The sequence below is a fragment of the Chenopodium album genome, chromosome 25, assembly GCF_948465745.1.
Source record: "Chenopodium album chromosome 25, dcCheAlbu1.1, whole genome shotgun sequence".
Classification (NCBI taxonomy): domain Eukaryota; kingdom Viridiplantae; phylum Streptophyta; class Magnoliopsida; order Caryophyllales; family Amaranthaceae; genus Chenopodium; species Chenopodium album.
The window spans coordinates 36,199,139-36,217,297 of NC_137858.1; the positions used below are offsets into that span (position 1 = coordinate 36,199,139).

General features: G+C 35.3%; 2 protein-coding genes across 2 annotated transcripts; both read right to left on the reverse strand.

Annotated features, from left to right (window-relative positions):
- Positions 1-1,563: 1,563 nt before the first annotated feature.
- Positions 1,564-4,539, reverse strand: LOC145614111 (glyceraldehyde-3-phosphate dehydrogenase B, chloroplastic). Its single transcript, XM_081669109.1, has 9 exons — positions 4,337-4,539; positions 4,152-4,256; positions 3,898-4,059; positions 3,618-3,785; positions 3,204-3,364; positions 2,990-3,051; positions 2,733-2,782; positions 1,994-2,400; positions 1,564-1,835 (listed from the first exon to the last, which is right to left on the reverse strand). Exons 1-9 carry the CDS (start codon positions 4,439-4,441, stop codon positions 1,700-1,702), a joined length of 1,356 nt encoding a protein of 451 aa, XP_081525235.1. The 5' UTR covers positions 4,442-4,539; the 3' UTR covers positions 1,564-1,699.
- A 1,013-nt stretch (positions 4,540-5,552) lies between these two features.
- Positions 5,553-11,682, reverse strand: LOC145614704 (uncharacterized). Its single transcript, XM_081669780.1, has 5 exons — positions 11,525-11,682; positions 10,159-10,270; positions 9,626-9,722; positions 7,923-8,009; positions 5,553-5,841 (listed from the first exon to the last, which is right to left on the reverse strand). The coding sequence occupies exons 1-5, from the start codon at positions 11,583-11,585 to the stop codon at positions 5,707-5,709; spliced, it is 492 nt and encodes a 163-aa protein (XP_081525906.1). The 5' UTR covers positions 11,586-11,682; the 3' UTR covers positions 5,553-5,706.
- Between the last annotated feature and the right edge of the window lie 6,477 nt (positions 11,683-18,159).

Here is an 18,159-nt window from a genome sequence, read left to right on the forward strand (position 1 = left end):
TTGAGAATAAAATCTCATATTAATAACTTTTCAAAATCAATTACTCTTCCTTGAAAAACCTTTTATTTAATTCAACAAACCATCTAAAACCAATTCCTTTATTTAAAAATGATAAGTTATTCAAACCATTCAAAACATAATATAAAAGTCAATAATTCAAAATACTTTTTTTTAAAACAAATATTAAAATCAATACCGCCAAACATAATTTATTTCATAGATCATAATTCAAATCAATTTAATTCAATCACCAATCAAATCATATAAAACATGTTACTCAAACCAATCACTTTCATAGGTATCTAGCCACCTAAACTTACCTTGATTCTTGCTAGCAAAACCACACAAAAAGAACCTCGAGAACCTTGATTCTGAATATCAATCAATACTTCGCACTTTCAAAGTTCAATCACGAATACACCTTGCAAATAACATAAACATAAGGTCATCAAAACATAAACTCAAATCTAATGTGCATGGACTATAAAACTCTAATAATACTTTAATATAAAGGAAAAATTGCCCGGAATAATTTGACCTTTGGCTCATCCGCTCAAAATAATCCTCTTCAAATATATTATTCCTTTATTTTGTGTGTGAGTAATACGCAAATTACTTTAATTAATGAAATATTGTTCATTAATATTTTCTCTCACTTATTCGCAGTAGATTAATGGTTTCTTAATGATCAGAGGTTGCATTGTTTGTAGCTGCCAATCAATGACACATCCGAGTTATCAGTCTCGGATAAACGAGCTTGGGCCACACCTATCATAACTATCCACTTTATATGACCAATGAGGTTTCATCTCAAAACTATATGGCAATGAGGAGAGTAGTCCCGTAGCCTTATAAAGTGGACACAACTTTCTTATTTCTTCAATGTGGGATACACATCCCAATACATACTCTCACTTATATACTCAACTAATGTGGGACAACACACTACTCACATATGGGTTTTCTCATGGGCTTAACAGTCTCCGCATGGGAGAATAATTGAAGGCTCATTGAAGTGAAAGTGAGTTAGAAGCAAGTCATAACCTGAATAATACTTGAATTCTCTTTGATGTGTTGATTTGTTGAAAGTTCACGGATAATTTGTACTGCATTCTCAGCTACCAAGATAGCCAATTACCTTGACTGCTTGACATAGTTTCAGTGTTTCAATTCACTATAGATTGTGGTTGCTCTGTACAATCACTTAAGTGATCCAAACGCGAACTGCATCAGCTTACAATTTTTATAGATACAATTTGATTTGTAGAGTCTTTGGCACTTGTATTCTTGCAAAGCTAGATGTTGGAAACTATCTGAATATATCAGATTGCAAAATAGCGCGTTTAAATTGTCTGTGGAATAGATTATTCTGATATCATAATCTCCAAAGATCACCGAGTTTCTTTGGAATAGTTTAACAAATGGTCAAGTTTATTCAGACGTGCCAGTAAAACTCACTGGAAAATATTTAGATCTAGTTCCTTACAAATTCAGATTGGAATTTATGAATGTGGCTGTGATTAATTAACCTCATAGATAGTTCTTACGCCTTGAGCTGCCGCATTTACAAAATGAGAAGCTGATGCAACTGTGTTATAAATATATAAATGTGCAGCCTTTGTATTAGGCCAAATGCTGAATAACCAAAAAAATAAAAAGAAGTGGAAGTGGTATAAGATATAGGAGATCACATTGATTTCTACTCATAAACTTTGCACTCCTCATCAGCAGGGTTGTCCTTGCAGAAATCCTCCAATGGGTCTCCACTTGGGACTGTTCCCTCCATTCCCGGCCATTTGCTTGCTACAAGGTGAGCCAAGTCCACCACCCGTTGGCTACAAAAACCATCAAAGCACATTGAATGAATAGCATGTAATAAACAAAATAACTTCCGGCTAACTATCTTCATGCTAGAAATCTTAGGTGTGATTATTTTTAGAGAAACAAAAATTCAGAACACAAAATAAGTGCCTGTTCGATCAGATTCTCTCACCTGTAACCCCACTCATTGTCGTACCAAGCAACAACCTTGACCATATCATCACCCATGACCATGGTAAGAGATGAGTCAATTGTAGATGAGACATCAGTGCACCTAAAATCCACAGACACGAGAGGGATGTCGCACACTTCCAACACACCCTTCAACGGACCTGCTGCTGCTTTCCTGAAGGCGTTGTTTACATCCTCAGCTGTGACACCTTTGTTCTCGATATTGACAACAAGATCAACAACAGATACATTAGGGGTTGGGACACGGAGGGCAATGCCATTGAGCTTTCCCTTAAGCTGGGGTAAGACTAAGGACACAGCCTTAGCTGCACCTGTGCTGGTTGGGACTATGTTCAGCGCTGCAGCCCTGGCTCTTCTCAAGTCCCTGTGGGAAGCATCCAAGAGTCTCTGTAGCAACCAACAAAAAAATCTTTAGGATCAACCAAATCATACTTTTTCCTAAAGAAGAAAATAGTATGGCCTACTACTAAGTAGTTGATAGAGTGACAGTTTCAAAGTGACATCAGGGAAACAATTTGACTTGACCAATAAGTAAAAAAACTAAAAACAAACAGAAATTTCAGAACAAGTTGGATGAATTGGATCCAATCCACACTCTGCCCTAATCTTCAGAGTCCAAGTACTATATACCATAATTAAGCACACTGTGCAATAAATTGGCCATCAAAAAGAACCAACTTTATTTTTCAATAGAACCACTGATGTTTATGAGCCATCACCTGATCACCAGTGTAAGAGTGAGTGGTGGTCATTGTCCCCTTTACAATTCCTGCAAGCAAATTCCAGTATAAGATATACTCCGTAGAATTTAATAATCACTAAGCGGAAAGAAGAGCTACTAATATTTATACTTATGTTAATATAGGATCCGAGCTACAACCAGGTGACAGAATCAGGCAGTGTAAATTTCCTTGGCAGAGATTTTGTCAAATATATCTAGATTGATGCATCGGGTTATTAACTGTTTAGTACTTACCTAATTCCTCATCCATGACCTTCACAAAAGGAGCCAAACAGTTGGTGGTGCAAGAAGCATTACTGCAGATTATGGAGAACTTCTTATCAATTTCACGTTTAACAATGTTCCAACATAAAATCAATGATCATTTACAGAAGAAATAAAAAGGGTAGGAATTAATGCTGTACAAGATTTTGGAGTTATAGTTACAAATAACTTGAGGGTTACAAACCTTATGATGTTTGCAACATCGTGAGAGTAATCTCCCTCATTTACCCCAACAACATAGGTCGGGATATCAGAACCCTTTGCAGGAGCAGTGATGATTACTTTCTTGGCACCAGCTTGAATGTGTTTGCCAGCACCAGGACCATCAACAAAGACTCCCGTTCCCTATTTATTACAGAACGTGACCATCATATCAGAATTGTTTATTACATGTAATACGACAGCATTGCATATATATTTAGATAATCAGGTGAGTTTTATCTGACATAGTTAAAGCTTACTAGGTATAAACCCTTATCCAACCAGAGATTTAATTTGCATCTTATAGTAAAAGTTTACTATATTGAAATTTATAATTTTCTATGATTTGCATAGTCTCAGCTTCACAAAATCAAAATAATGTGAAAAAGAAGATTACCTCAATAACAATATCAATGCCAAGATCAGCCCAAGGGAGTTTAAGAGGGTCCCTGCCAGAGACAACCTTGATAGGCTTGCCATCGACAGTAAAGGTTTCGTTGTCAACAATTTTAATGTCAGCCTTGAAGGTGCCTAGTATGGAGTCATACTTGAGCAAGTGTGTCGCCTACATTAACAGCAAAATATATAAAAATTCATATCCATAGTAAGCCTATATTCTTGTCATCTGTAAGAACCATTATCTCAATTATCTAACTTTGTGTAAAAATAACACATACATTCTTGACACCTCCGCTGTCGTTGACAACAACAACATCAAGGGGAGAGTCCTTACGGCCGTGCCAGCACCTAAGGAAGTTCCTACCAATGCGTCCAAATCCGTTGATTGCCACCTTCAGCTTAGCCACTGTTTCACCCCTAACAGGAGCTGCTCCTGTAGGCTAGATCATCAAAACAAACACATATTCATCAGGGAAACTTATGACTAAAACTCCTTAGTATACTATAACATAATCTATAGCATAGGATATACCTTGGTAGTTAGCTGGGAAGCTATAACATCATGAAATGAAGCCTCCCGGGTGAATGTCACGCAGTTGCTGGATCGCAATCCCGAGAAATCAGCTACTTCAAGTTTCTGCATTAGCATAATGAATTTGATCACACACCCAAACAACCAAAGAAACAGAAACAACAACAAAGAAAACAGTAAAAGACCTTAAAGGAGCATTGAGTAGGAAAGGAGTGCTGCTGAGAAGCCTTGGATGGGAGCCTTGTGCTTGCAGGGATTCTTGATGGAGCTAGTGCTGCATGAGAGGCCATGGTTGATTCTTTTCAACTGTGGCCTGCAACTAGAGAAGAAGTGAGCTCACCCTTTCTGGCAGATATATTAATGATTTAGATTTATACCAAATTTTGCTTACCACACATACTGATTTGTCTGATAAATGAAAAGTTGAAAATTATGGTTCCAAATGACCTGAAGAAATGAGTGGTAGGGAACTTGGGATGGTATATCAACAAGACATGAAGAGATAAGGTGATATATGGTGCCTCATCTTTACAATCCGAGCCAATAATGGGTGTTGTATCCCACAGCATCTGGATATACCCACAGGCCACAAATAACTTTCTTGGCATCAGCTCGTAGCCGGCTTGGACCGGGGATGCAGATGGTTGAGTTGGGGTCTGTCTCAAATTAAGGCCCGGACACTAATCAGGCCCTTAAGACCTTAATTAATTAATTAGGCAATTTTAAGTGAATCATTAAGCTCATTTGGACCCACGATAATTAAGACCTAGGGCTAGCCTATGAACCGTCCCGCCCTGAATGCTTAAGTAGTTCATGGCTTCATGCACTATTCCATTTTAGTGATCCAGATATAGACATGTTTATAATTTTTATGAAAAAGAAAAATTAATAATAATTTCAATTCTTTTTAACAATGAATTCATCATAATATTCTTATGATAACACATCAGGTGCATTATGACCAGAAAAGAGAAAAATGCATATGTTTTGAGTCAAGTTTCTACAGTATTTGCCGAAATTAAACCTGTCTGTGGGCTGGATGCAAAAGGCTAACCCTGCTGCAGCTAAGTCACTATCCAATTACATACTGATCTAAAGTTACAAACTGAACTTCGGACAATCTATTATTCTTACATCAGAAGGTGACAGCATCTCCTTTACCCTTTTGTTGAATGGTTACCATCTCAAAAATAATTGTTTCTCGTAAACATTTTTAAAAAGTGCAGGTATGCCTTTCATGCTCACACAAGAGGGGTGATATCCTGTGCTACTACTACATACTTGATGCTAAAGCTGGAGCATTTAGCACAGCTAGAATACTAACGAATTACAAACATCCAAAGTAGACACAAACTTGCTACTTCAGCGTAGAATATTTGGGCACTTATATCTCATAATAGCTGAACAGGAAATCCGACAATTTGTTCCAAAGACAATATATTATAGCCAATATGGAGCGAGCTTCAACATCAAATTTCACAAGTACACTCCTAATCTTTTGAAAATGTATATTTGCTGATTAAGACGCACGAATAGAAGAACATGATTGGGCAACTCATATGGTAGCTTCAATTTCATCAGAGGTCATGGCAGCTCCATTTGGGGTACCATCAGAGCGCAGCTGAGATGACACATCATCAATAGCAGAGTTCAACTGATCAATTTTCTCAGTCAAGATTTTTCTTGTCCTCTGCAGCAGCAACCATCAAAAAATTGTTCAGCCATGACAAGAGGCGACAGAAAAAACAAAAAGTTTCAAGGTTGATGAGTTTATAGGAATGTTCAAAAATCTTCCACTCCCAGTCTGAGGTAGCAAACTCAGCCTGTAAAGTACTATAAGAATATACTTGGCAAAAAATCTGGTGATAGCTTACCGATTTGGTCAACAAACAAACTCCCTGAACTCAGCATTTTTATTATACAGTACACTAGTACAGTTTCTTAAACTCGAACTTGTATATTAGTTCTTAATCTGTTAAATTTTAATCAAGCTTATCATGAATTAATTTCACCATAAACCCCATCATATTTAGAAAATTACATAGCATCATTCTCCTTAAATGTCATTCTATACTTTCCCACAAGTTTAACAGCTTCTTTTATCATACACTTTTAATACATTCAACTAGCTTAAACAACTTTCCAGATTTAACTAGCAGTTTTACAAGTACCAAATAAAGCCTGAAAGTATTGAGTTATAATTGAATCTGACAAATTTGTGAAACTTTCACATATTGGCTTACCTGAAACACATTTGAAATTTCTCAAAATATGCTGAGTGCATAAAAGATTAGACAAATCAAGATATACATAAGAGGGCAAAACTCCAACATAATACATTGTACTATTGAAGAATAATTTGAAGATTTAAAAACAGGAAAACGAGTACAACTTCTAGCTCCAACATTAAACAGCAGTATACCAGCATTTAGAGATTAATTTGGAAGAGGAACAATTGAAAAAAAAAAAAATACACAATTCTAAAACACTAGATACTAAAGCTTGCTAGTCCCTTTGTCCCTTATTTATTTTCCGTTTGACTTATCACAGACTCCAAGATCCGTCTTAAAACGCACATTTCTTCATTTCTATACTCGTAAAAATCATAAGAACTTGATATTTATAGAATCCAACAGGATCCCGCATGACTATATACTTTTTTTATGGTCAAACCGTCAAAGTTTTCAAAGCTTGACCTAATATTACAATGGGGCAAAAATATAGGGATGGAGGGAGTATATGATTAGAAACACTACCTAAAAGCAAACTGTTTAGGAATATGATCAGTATTTTACCAAAGATATGACACCAAGAAATAGTATAAGATACTGGACATTCAAAACATGTCCAAAAGTTTCAAACACAATAGCTTCTTCCACTCACGGATCTGAAAATATAGGAAGGGGCTGAAAACATAATAATATAGGAAGGGTCTGAAAATACAAAAATATAGGAAGGGGGCTGCTTTCAAGAGACCCGCCAGAAAATCTTTTCATAAACTAGGTAAAAAAACATAGTAGGAAATAATAAGCTATGGCGATTAAAAATAGTTGAGTACCTTTCTACAAGAAGTGACCACAAAATAATTAGGAAAGAAGAGCCACACAAACAAATGCAGTCATTTTCAGACTTCAGAACAGGCAGAAGAAGAAGAAAGATTCACTTGATACACTTGCTGGTTTAAATAAATGAATTCTCCTTTCGGAATATTATAACGGAAATTTGGGGCGGGGACAAAAACTAAATCACCAAAGTCCCGCCCTCCTCACCATAGGATGATCTACATAGAAAGAAGGGTAGGCACTTGTCTACTCACATTAAAAAAAAAAAAAAAATAATAATTACTATGAAATTGCCAAGCATTAGGTCGTAGCTTTGTGTCATTTGCTTTTGCTTCACATGAATGTTTTACTACGGATGGTATTGGTCATGGCTTCATGGGTTCCATTTTCATACCAAGGCATAATTTTAATATTGTTCTTTGTTTAGTCGAGCAAAGTGCTATATTTAACGTCGCCAGAATGTAAAAATTGGAGAAGTTGTCTTAATGAACATGTACAATCTTTGGTTCAATTAGTTGTCTACCCTATTTGAAATTCCAGGATACAACCCAGGTCCTCACACCCCTGTAAAAAACAGGGGACCAAAAAAAAAAAATTTGGAAGAAAAACCAGGGCTACAAAGATGAATAAAAATACATTTGGTGATACGAAAACAGCGTGTATCAAGCCTCTAGCAATGAATTATTTACTTGAATGAGTAATCAATTACCTCTAAAGCTTTCTCCTCGTCATAGATAAATTTTGGTAGTTTCCGCATCAAATCCTTTTTGTCAGCTCCAGCAAGAGCCTTACTTATCTATCAAATAAGTGAAGTAAAAGAATTAGCATATATATCTTATATTGTTAAGTATAAGATAGAGTGTCAAAAAAATATAATGTCACATTTCTCACCCCCAAATAATTATTGTGAAAGAAAAGAATTCGAACATTGATATGAGTATGACAAGGTAAAAGCAGGAACGAAAAAAAGATAGCAAAAGCATCATTTTAAACACTCCAGGACGAAAATCAAGCACATAATTACATTATCAAGCATAGAGTCATTAGTGTGCTAATACATTGAGCATAAATCTAAAAATAGTATTGCAACACTGCAATTTGATTAAGGAATTTACTGATGATTGTGCTTTGACAGCCACAAGTCCCTTCTGTTTGAAGTTTGAACTAGTGCTTTAGGTTCAGTCACAAATTTGGGCATCTATAACTTTTAATCAAACATTATTTTTCTGAAATTGTTTACGATTGAATTCAAGTTGGCCTAAAAAGAATTGATGACTGAAAGTTTGGATCGGACTTGGACTCGAAAGAGAACGAGTAACAGCTAGCACAATCTTAAAGTTGACTCAGGCTATACAAGAACCTAAAGTAGAACTTGAAACCATAAAGAGCGGAAGCAATACCCTCAGATATCAGTTGGTTTTTCCTTTCCAAGTGCACCCCTAAATCCCTATAAATACCCTTTCGACACTTCGACAAACCAACTTTTTTTTTGTTTTTCCCAAACAAGGCTATAGATATTTTACAATGTATTCATGAAGGGTAAAAAAGACCAACATATTCTTCATCCTTAAGACACAAATTGCAACTTGGCCACTTGGGATGAAAAAGGTCATTTACTTAAGAGCATCCTTAGTTTGAATCTTCTTTTCAATAGTGGCCAAAATAAAATAAAAAAAATAAAAAGTTACTCTTACTATGCCACTCAATTATCTCGTCTAGTCACTCCAAAATAATCAAGAACTAAAGTACTGTCAAACTCTTAAGACTTCCAAGAGGATGTCTACACTTGCTAAACTGCACTAAAAACAACTCTCAATCAATCATAAAGGAGAAGATTCAGCTTATATAAAGGAGATCAGCACACCTCTGTATAAATCAACCAACGACACATATATTACATCTTACCTAATCCACAAGAGGTAGATTGCTAAAATCTTGTGAACTAAAGCAATGATATGAACCTTGAAAGCTCAGGTGCAAGTATAGTGTATACTAAAATACTATCTTCGAGCAACAGAACAATTACTGCCAGCTTAGGTTAAAATCCCATAACATTACACATAACAAGCCACTCATTGCCACTATTTCATGTTCCAAGAATGGAGAACCTGTTAGATACAGCATAAATTTTGTCTCAAAGTAGCCTTCTCATGGACATCCTTTTTTCCTATTTTTTCATTTCATTATGGAATTTCCAACAATGTGCAAGCTTTCAGGTCAGGTTACCACCAGACCAGTGCATTCAAAACCATCCAAAGAATCTTTCATTGTCCAGGATGAGAACAAGTTATAAATCAGCACACATGATACAACACTCTTACCATGCTTCACAATTCACAAGTTTAATATAAATAGGACACGGCAAGGATAACATAAAATGCCTGAATATAATATGCATTGAATTAAGCATACCTGGGGTGCATACACACAGCCAAGGGTACCAACAACAAGTCCTCCCAAAACGAACCCGCTAACAAAAACGCTTGCACTGCTGGGCCTACCACCATCACTGTCACAAACCAAACAAATTCAACATGTGGACTAGATTATTAACTTCATACTCCTGATAAAGATTATGAAATATGGTGATCATGAACACTCTTTAGATTTGGAAAAACATCTAAACCCCTAAGAGATTGTCACTTTTTGCCAATTTATCCCCATATTTCCTCCTCAGCAACTCAATTACATAAGCAACTAAGCCTCGTGGTCTTGTATGAAGGTCAGAATTGGATTGGCCTATAATTCTAGAATAAAGAAATGAGAGCATAATAAAACTATAAAAGCCAAACATCAGACACATCATGATTTTTCCCAACAATCATGATGTAATTTAGCCTTAAGTGTGATGTTCATTGCCGGTACATCAGAAATTATACACACTGATTCAATAAAATAGAGTTGGCCTGTAATTGTGAGAGCATGTTTGAGAGAAACAGTAATACCTATAGGAAGCCTGGACAACAAGAGATTTTTGTGTAGCCTTTTTGGTATGAAGTGGAGAGAAGCTCGAGTTGGTTGGGCACAAGACTCGATCTGACTGCTGGAAAGAATAACCTAAAACACCCACTCAATATAATCAGAGAACAAAAATGAACTTAATCCACCACAGATACAGGACAACAAGAAGTCAACCATGTTCCATGATATGAGAGTTAAGACAAGAAATTCTTAGATCATGCGCATCTGAATCACACTTCAGGATCTAAGGTATGAAAACTTCGGTCAAATAAGAACTAAAATTACAAGTACATTTTGAGTCTTTCAGATTTTTTTTTTTAAAAATAATGAGTGCAATACAAATGCAATGTCAACCAAGGGCTTCAAACAAAAAGGATTAGCATTAGACTTCATCTTTTCATCTTCAACAACTGCCAATGAGGCAAAGATAGCATAAGCACAAACGGAACAGAACCACATAAGTGAATTATTTTATCAATGATGCCAATATGTCAAATGATTTAGCAACTGCAGTGAATTGCTGGCTTCATTTTACTACAGCTACACAAGTTTATCCACTCATGCCTACCTATGAATGTGAAAATAAAATCAATGGAGCTGAAACTTCTACCATTCAACCACAAGAGACCAAAACATCTCATATCCGATCCATTCACATGAATACCTCTATCAATGATTTTGTATAATCAACGGGGCTGGAGCATTACAGCACAATCACCTAAACCATAAATAACGAGAGAATCGTGTATATCCTACAAAGACTCCTTAAGCAACAACCTCAATCCCTCAGCATGAGATTGTCCCAGTTATGCAAGTAGTCCAAACAAAGAAAAACCACCCAGCAGCCAGAAATTAAAGAGCATAGTCCGGGAAGGCCTACACGTAGGCAACCTCAAATCCTTACTGTATAAGTCGATCAAGCTATTAAATAAATCAATCTACTCAACAAATATCAAAATAGACTTTCCATTGACTGTATCCCTACTACAATACTACCCCCAATATGATTGATTTTGGTATTTCTGGGTAAAATTGCACTTTCCTGTCGAAACCCCATTTATCTATAAATTGAAAACTATCAGTAACTAAGAGCTCGACTATTTTAACCCATTAAAATTCGATCAAACTGAATTCAGAAGAAACATCTAGCATAACCCCATTTAGCCATAATCTAATTCTAACAACAATATGCATCAAATCAAAGATACCCACATCAAAATAGTAGCAAAATGATCAATTAAATTACTCATAAACCCCAGTTAGCAGCAACTAGCGACATAATAGTTGATAAACAAAGTGTATGATAATAATTTGACTAAGTAGCTGAAAAGATCAAGCTAAAATAATTACCAGATGAAAGCTGAGAAGGGGAGTTACGAGCCAAGACCAGAGAGCTAGATAGAGAAGACATCTTTCGTATAACAATGAAGGGAAGAGGAGAGAGAAAGTTAGATTTTAATGGGAGAATTCGATAATGCCGAAGCTCTCTTAGCAAACTGATGATTTACTTCGTATTACGTAAGTACTTCGTTGTTTAAATGTGAATCTGTGATATTGTTACAAAAATGTCCTAAAATATTAGTCCCTCCGTTTCTAATTGTATAATTGGCTTAATTGCCTTAAGGGCCGGTTCATATTCACTTAATTTCAGTTCAGTTCGGTTCAGCTTTAATCAGTTCAGTTCAGTTCCAATCAGTTCAGTTCAGTTTAGCTCTTAATTTCCCTCTCTCATAAAATATTGATTTCAGCTCAGTTTAGTTCAGTTCAGTTCAATCAGTTCAGTTCAGTTCAGCTTAGTTCAGTAAATGTGAACAGACCCTAAAATATGATATTTTGATAAAACTTTATATTTGACCATGAAATACCATTAATCTATAAGATACGAAGTACGTAGTATAATATAGTCATAGTCTTAAAAAAAAATGGTATAATATAGTCATATAGATATTGTTTTGTTATTACTTATTAGGTTATAATTTTTACAAAACACGTTTTGAAGACCCTAAAATATCAATAGGGAAAATTATTAGTAACATAGGGTTACTAACATATGCTTTCTCGGTTCCCCTATCTTTTGCTCCATTGTCATAAACTTTGAAAAATTTGACAATACTTATTATATATACTCACGTGTATCGTCTATTTGTCCCATATCCCATTATATGAGTATTGGATTCAAATTTTTATAACTGTTTACATGTATAAAAATGAAAATAAATACACATACATTTAAAGACGTGTTTTAGAGACTATACTAATCAAGTGGGACTTAGGAGACAAGATTTAGTAGTATACAACACAACCTAAGTTGTTTAAATGCAATTTGCAATCCCTTGATTTTGGTTTCTTTGGGGTTTGGATAGAAGATATTTCGGGATTTTTTATATCCTTTGGGAGAGTCACGTCACTAAATCTGGAATCAAGCCGCCTGTACTTGCAAAATAACGGAAGCTCCGGATGTTCGAATATCAGCCTCCGACGATCAAGTTCGAATGGGATCAGAGTAAAAAGATGCGGAAAAGTAAATATCTTTTCGGATTCCGAGATCGGGTGTCACTTTGTTTTCGAGAGTAATGAATGATGTAATGATTGAACGTGCCCCAATAATGGGGGGAATCTCCTTATTTATAGGGTCCTTAAGTTTGTGCCCTTGTCCTAGGTTACGGAAACCTAGGAATGAATGGGTTGCGCCGTTTTGTGGCTTTCTAGGAATTTGGGCCTTGAAGGCCGCCATTTCCCTTGGGATATCTGCCTATGGTCCACTTTGGGCCCTTCCTTGGGTGACACATGTCATGTTGGGACTGGTCCACGTGGCGGGGTAAAAATCCCCAAATCAGAAGATATAACTAATACTATTGGATCACTTCACTAGGCCTCTTTGTAATAATTAGTTTGTTCGATTGAATGGTAAATAATAGTTCGTCAAGTTATTTCACAAAAATTTAGGAGCTTGAAGCTAAAACTAGCCAAGTTTAGAAGTGTTTTCACTTTAATTACTCATGTTGGACCCTCAACACTCATACATGGGTGGAACACTTATAAATTCATTTTAGACCTAAATCATGTAAGAATTCTACATAGATTAGTTGGGCACCTTTTTTTTTGTTTTTTTTGAATGAGATAAGTTGGGCACTTAAACATGTGCAATCAGCGACATGATTGCCTTAAAACAAAAAACACAACCTGAAAATATAAACTCTAAATTACATCCAAATAACATAATTTGCTTCATGTGAGGATTATCTATCCATACTTACAAACACAGGTACTAATTGCAATTACCCTGATGTGAATCAAGAGGCTAATTCTTTTGAAGGGTCTAAGACACTTTTAGAAGGTATAAATAGCTTCATTATGGGCTGCCCAAACAAAGAAATAAACAAGGAAAGGTCCTCTAGATCAATAGAGAAAGAAGAAAGCTTGATCACCAAGGAAGAAGGTGTGCATCAATTTGATTCCGGCGAGGTTAACGGAGGTCACGTGCCGAGATGGGCCCACGTGCCACCTTCCCGAAACCACCTTGAACCATGTACACCCTATGCTGGTGCGTGAGGCTTGGGGCGGCGCGTGTGGTGGTGGAACGGCGGCGACACATGCAAAATGGATAATTTTCTATATATCGTTAGTTGTTTTTCTGGAGTTTTTGCTTCCCAGTTTTTACCTTTTACTTGAGAGGGTTTTTCTTGGTTCAAACACTGGTTTATTTCTGATTATTTAGTTGCTATAAACTTCCTAAGTATATTAGGAAAGTTTTTAATTAATTAAGTAAAGTTTGTTTAGGATAAGTTTCAATTCTATTCTAGATAAGATACTTGGGGGGCAAGGTTAAGGGTTTGTCATAATCCTTGTAGGGATAGAATTAGTTATTTTTAGTCTAAATATAAGGGATTTTCATGGCCTTTAAAGATATAGACAATCAGATTAATTTAATAAAGATTGTTTAGCTTTATTTAAACGTTTTCTTACTAATTGTCAACTCAAGGAGTTGTTTTGATTGTTAGAACGTGCAATTCTTAGTTTTTGGAGCAGTCTAAGATTTGTTCATCAAAGTACTTAGTTCAAGGAGTAGTCTAGGTAGTTTAATTGGGCATTGAATTCGTTCTAGCTAGAAGTGGTCGTTTTCAAGGTCATATCTAGTTACTTTTAATCGTTTTTGGTTCGAATTTCTGATCAAGAATGGAGCTTTATTCTACTTGTGTGATTTTTAGATCCTTTATTAAGTTAAGGGGCTTTAATCCACATCACACCCTTACAAAAATGTTTTTTAGAGAATGGAAGTATGATTATTCACAAAAAAAAAAATGTTTTAGTTAATAATCATACTTTCATTCCGGAGATTGTTGATATCTTTAGGGTGCGTGAAGTTGAAAAACATGAGAAATATTTGGGATTACCGACTATCATCGTAAATTTTTTTTTTAAAAAAAAAAAGCCATTTTTGCAAGCATCAAGGAGAGGATTTGGTGGAAAATTCAAGGGTGGAGGGAGAAACTTTTCTCCCCGGGAAGGAGGTGTTAATAAAAGCAGTAGCACAAGCAATCCCAACCTATATGATGAGCATTTTTAGAATCCCGGATGGGCTCATTGATAAAATATTCACTCTCTTTTGGCTCGTTTTTGGTGGTGTTCATTGGACACAACAAGGAAGATGCATTAGCATAGTTGGGATACGTTGTGTAGACCAAAGGCCGTGGGTGGCATGGGATTTAGGGATCTAAAAGTCTTCAATCAAGCCATAGTGGCAAAGCAAATATGGAGATTGTATAGCTGCCCAAACCCAATGCTCCATGCTATTTTAAAGGCTCGATATTTTAAATATAGCTCTCTATTGGAAGCATATATGGGCTATATATGAACCGAGCTATTCTTGGAGGTGTTTGTGGGAGCTAAACCACTACTTCTTGAAGGCCTCAAGTGGAGGGTAGGGAATGGCATGGATATAAGAGTGTGGCCTGACTCGTGGATTCTTGGGAATGTGATCCCTACCATGACACTGATTATGATCCTGAGCTTCGAGTTCGTGATCTTATAAATCAGCGGTGTGGTGAGTGGGATGAAACAGTGCTACACCTTTTTTTTTCGGATGAGGTATGCTCCCTTATTCAGCAAATTCCTCTATCTCATAATTTAATTTGCCGTGTGATATGCGCTATTGGTGGCCGATCAAAGATGGTATTTTTAGTGTGAAATCTGCTTATTGGCTGGGCAAATTAGGGAATACGCTTGTGCATATTCGAGATAATAATGAGGTGTGGTGTATGATTGGAATTTGGGTGGGCCTCCTAAACTTGGTCACTTTGTTTGGAAGGCTTGCAAGGACAGCATGGCTGTTAAACAAGAGTTGTTTCGTTGCCACATTACTCCTGATGACCAGTGTGTGGGATGTGGTCTAGAAGTGGGGTTCATAGCTCATGCTCTTTTTGAGTGTGCTTAGGTGCAGCAAGTCTGGGCAATGTATGGCTTGTCTGATATTATTGCTTATTCTCCAAGGCATGCTAAGTTCTCTGAGTGGCTACAGTGGATGGATGAGAAAGTCGAGAGAAGTGTGCTGCGAATGGTGATGACTATAGCTTGGGATGTTTGGTTTTGTAGGAATTGAAGAGTGCATGAAAATGAGAACCTTGATGTATGCAGAACTGCTCATGGCTTTGTTCGAATGATGCATGACTATAACTTTTATGCTAGTAGAGTGTTTAAGCCTTCAAAAACTCCCAGACCTGCCTTAGTGTCAAAGTGGTGCTGCCCTCAACCTAGTGTCATTAAAATCAATGTAGACGCGCATATTGGTGCTGGGACTAAATTACAGGTGGGCTGAGTGCAGTAGCAAGAAATGAGATCGAAAGGTGTTATCCTTTGGGTTGCAACAAAGAAGATTGATGTTGGTTGTGCTATTGAAGTAGTTGAGGATGTTGCTATTCGTTTTGGTTCTAATATGGCAAGCAAAATGGTCACCAGCAAGTGTGGGTGGAAAGTGATGCATCAAATGTCACAACAGTATTAACAAAGTTGTTCAAGGGTTTGAACCGATTTGGCTGATTTTCAATGATGTGTATAATATAGCAAAAACTTTTCTTTCTTTAAAATTTAAGATTTCACATGTTCGTAGAGCAGGTAATACGCTTGCTCATCTTGTTCATAGGTGGGACAGGCGTAATTGTTCAAAGCTAGTTTGTACTAAGGGCCTGTTCTCATTGACTAAACTCAGCTGAACTGAACTGAGCTGAACTGAAATGAACTGAATATTTTATAAGAGAAGGAAATTAGGAGCTGAGCTGAACTGAACTGAAGTGAATTGAACTTCAACGTAAGAGAAAAGGGCCTAACTCTTTCCCGCAAGGTCTATTAACCTTAGTGGAGCTTGATTTGAAATAAATATCCTAATAACGTTCCCTTAAAAAATATATATATATACTTTCATTCTCTAAAAAAAAAAAGCATACTTTTCATCGGGCTTGATTTAACAAACTCATCAAAAATGTTTAACAATACAAAATAGACTTCACTAATCAACTAATGTAAACATATGCAACTCCACTCTCTTATTTTTGGTCCAATAGAAGAAGTTACATGTTACCACTTACTAGTATAATACAAGTATTGTAGTATTATGCTAGTGATGAAAGTCATTCTAAATTGTTTTTTTTTTTTTTCTTTAGCAAATAATTTTATGATGCTTTACAATCACTCCTTGGCTTTGTCCCTCTTTCGAATAAAAAAAAAAAGAAATAAAACACAAATCACTCTATGTAAACTCTTCCTTTATTGATCTTTATTATTTCATTTTGAATTTTTTTTTTTAAAAATCTTTGATCTTTCTTATTTTATTTTGAAATATTTTTTTTTTAAATCTCCGATTTTTAGGTATCTAATGTTGTTTCTTTCATACTCTCCTTGTTTTTATGTCTTTAATGAACATATCTATAGTTTCTTGTGAGTATATAATTGATGAATTATTAGAATCATAAACTAGTTTTTGGCTCGGGCGATGTCCTGGGTATATAAAATAAATTAACAAAATAAAGTGAAATGTATTGTTGGTTTATAAAAATAATATCATTTGTTAAAATTTTCAAATATAATTGAACATCAAAATTCATTATTTAATATGCAGCAACCTAAATGTGATATTGTATTAGTTTATTTTATTTGTTAAAGGGATTTTTTTTTATTATTCATCTATCATAATTAATTCCTTCGAGTAAATATATATTGTGTTTAAAAAGAAAAAACCTTTTAAAATTGCTTTGCATTTTTGGGTAATATATTTTCATTAACTATAACCTATATGAATTATGGTTGAGTAATTAAAAGAAATAAAATTAATATTGCAATTGTTAAAATATACACATACAAGTTCACAGTTATAATTTTAGAATTTATGAACATGAATAACTCTTTTTAGTACAATTTTATCATCATAAGATGTCATTGGAGTAGTGGTTAATTAAAGTTGAATTTTAATGAATATGAGGTTATGAAATCAAATATTAATGCTAATAATTTATCCATTTTTATGAGAAATTATTGATGTGTAATTAGTAATAGTAGGTGACATGGCGACACGTGGTGAGATTCGCAACACGTAACAAGATTACAATCCTTGCCATTGAGTTTTAATATATATGATAACTCAAGGAATTACAAAAGTAGTTATTACTCCGTGTTGATTTATAATTGTGTTGCTTTGTTAATTATAGCTTCTAATAAGTAATTAAATAAATTTTTGTAGCTGAAAATGTGAACTTGTTGTCAATAACGTCACATATTGTGTTAAGAATTTGTTGTTTTTTTCAAATAAGTAAACAAACATTTTTAGGGAGGTAAATGTATGTCCCTTATTCATGAGCATTTGCTTGTTAAACATTTTCAATGGCAAGCCTCTATTATCCTCAATGAAGACCCTACCTTTTGATAATGATATTTATTTTAAAAACGATAATAATATAAGTATAGTTGATACTCCCTCCGTCCCTAAATTACATTCT

Coding starts and splice junctions, on each gene's coding strand:
- LOC145614111 (XM_081669109.1), bottom strand. CDS start 4,441: ATGGCCTCTCATGCAGCACTAGCTCCATCAAGAATCCCTGCAAGCACA. Junction 2,783..2,989: donor GGTCATGGATGAGGAATTAG/GTAAGTACTAAA, acceptor ATTTGCTTGCAG/GAATTGTAAAGGGGACAATG. Junction 2,401..2,732: donor ACTCTTACACTGGTGATCAG/GTGATGGCTCAT, acceptor TGGTTGCTACAG/AGACTCTTGGATGCTTCCCA.
- LOC145614704 (XM_081669780.1), bottom strand. CDS start 11,585: ATGTCTTCTCTATCTAGCTCTCTGGTCTTGGCTCGTAACTCCCCTTCT. Junction 10,271..11,524: donor CCCTTCTCAGCTTTCATCTG/GTAATTATTTTA, acceptor TGGGTGTTTTAG/GTTATTCTTTCCAGCAGTCA. Junction 5,842..7,922: donor ACGAGGAGAAAGCTTTAGAG/GTAATTGATTAC, acceptor TTGCTGCTGCAG/AGGACAAGAAAAATCTTGAC.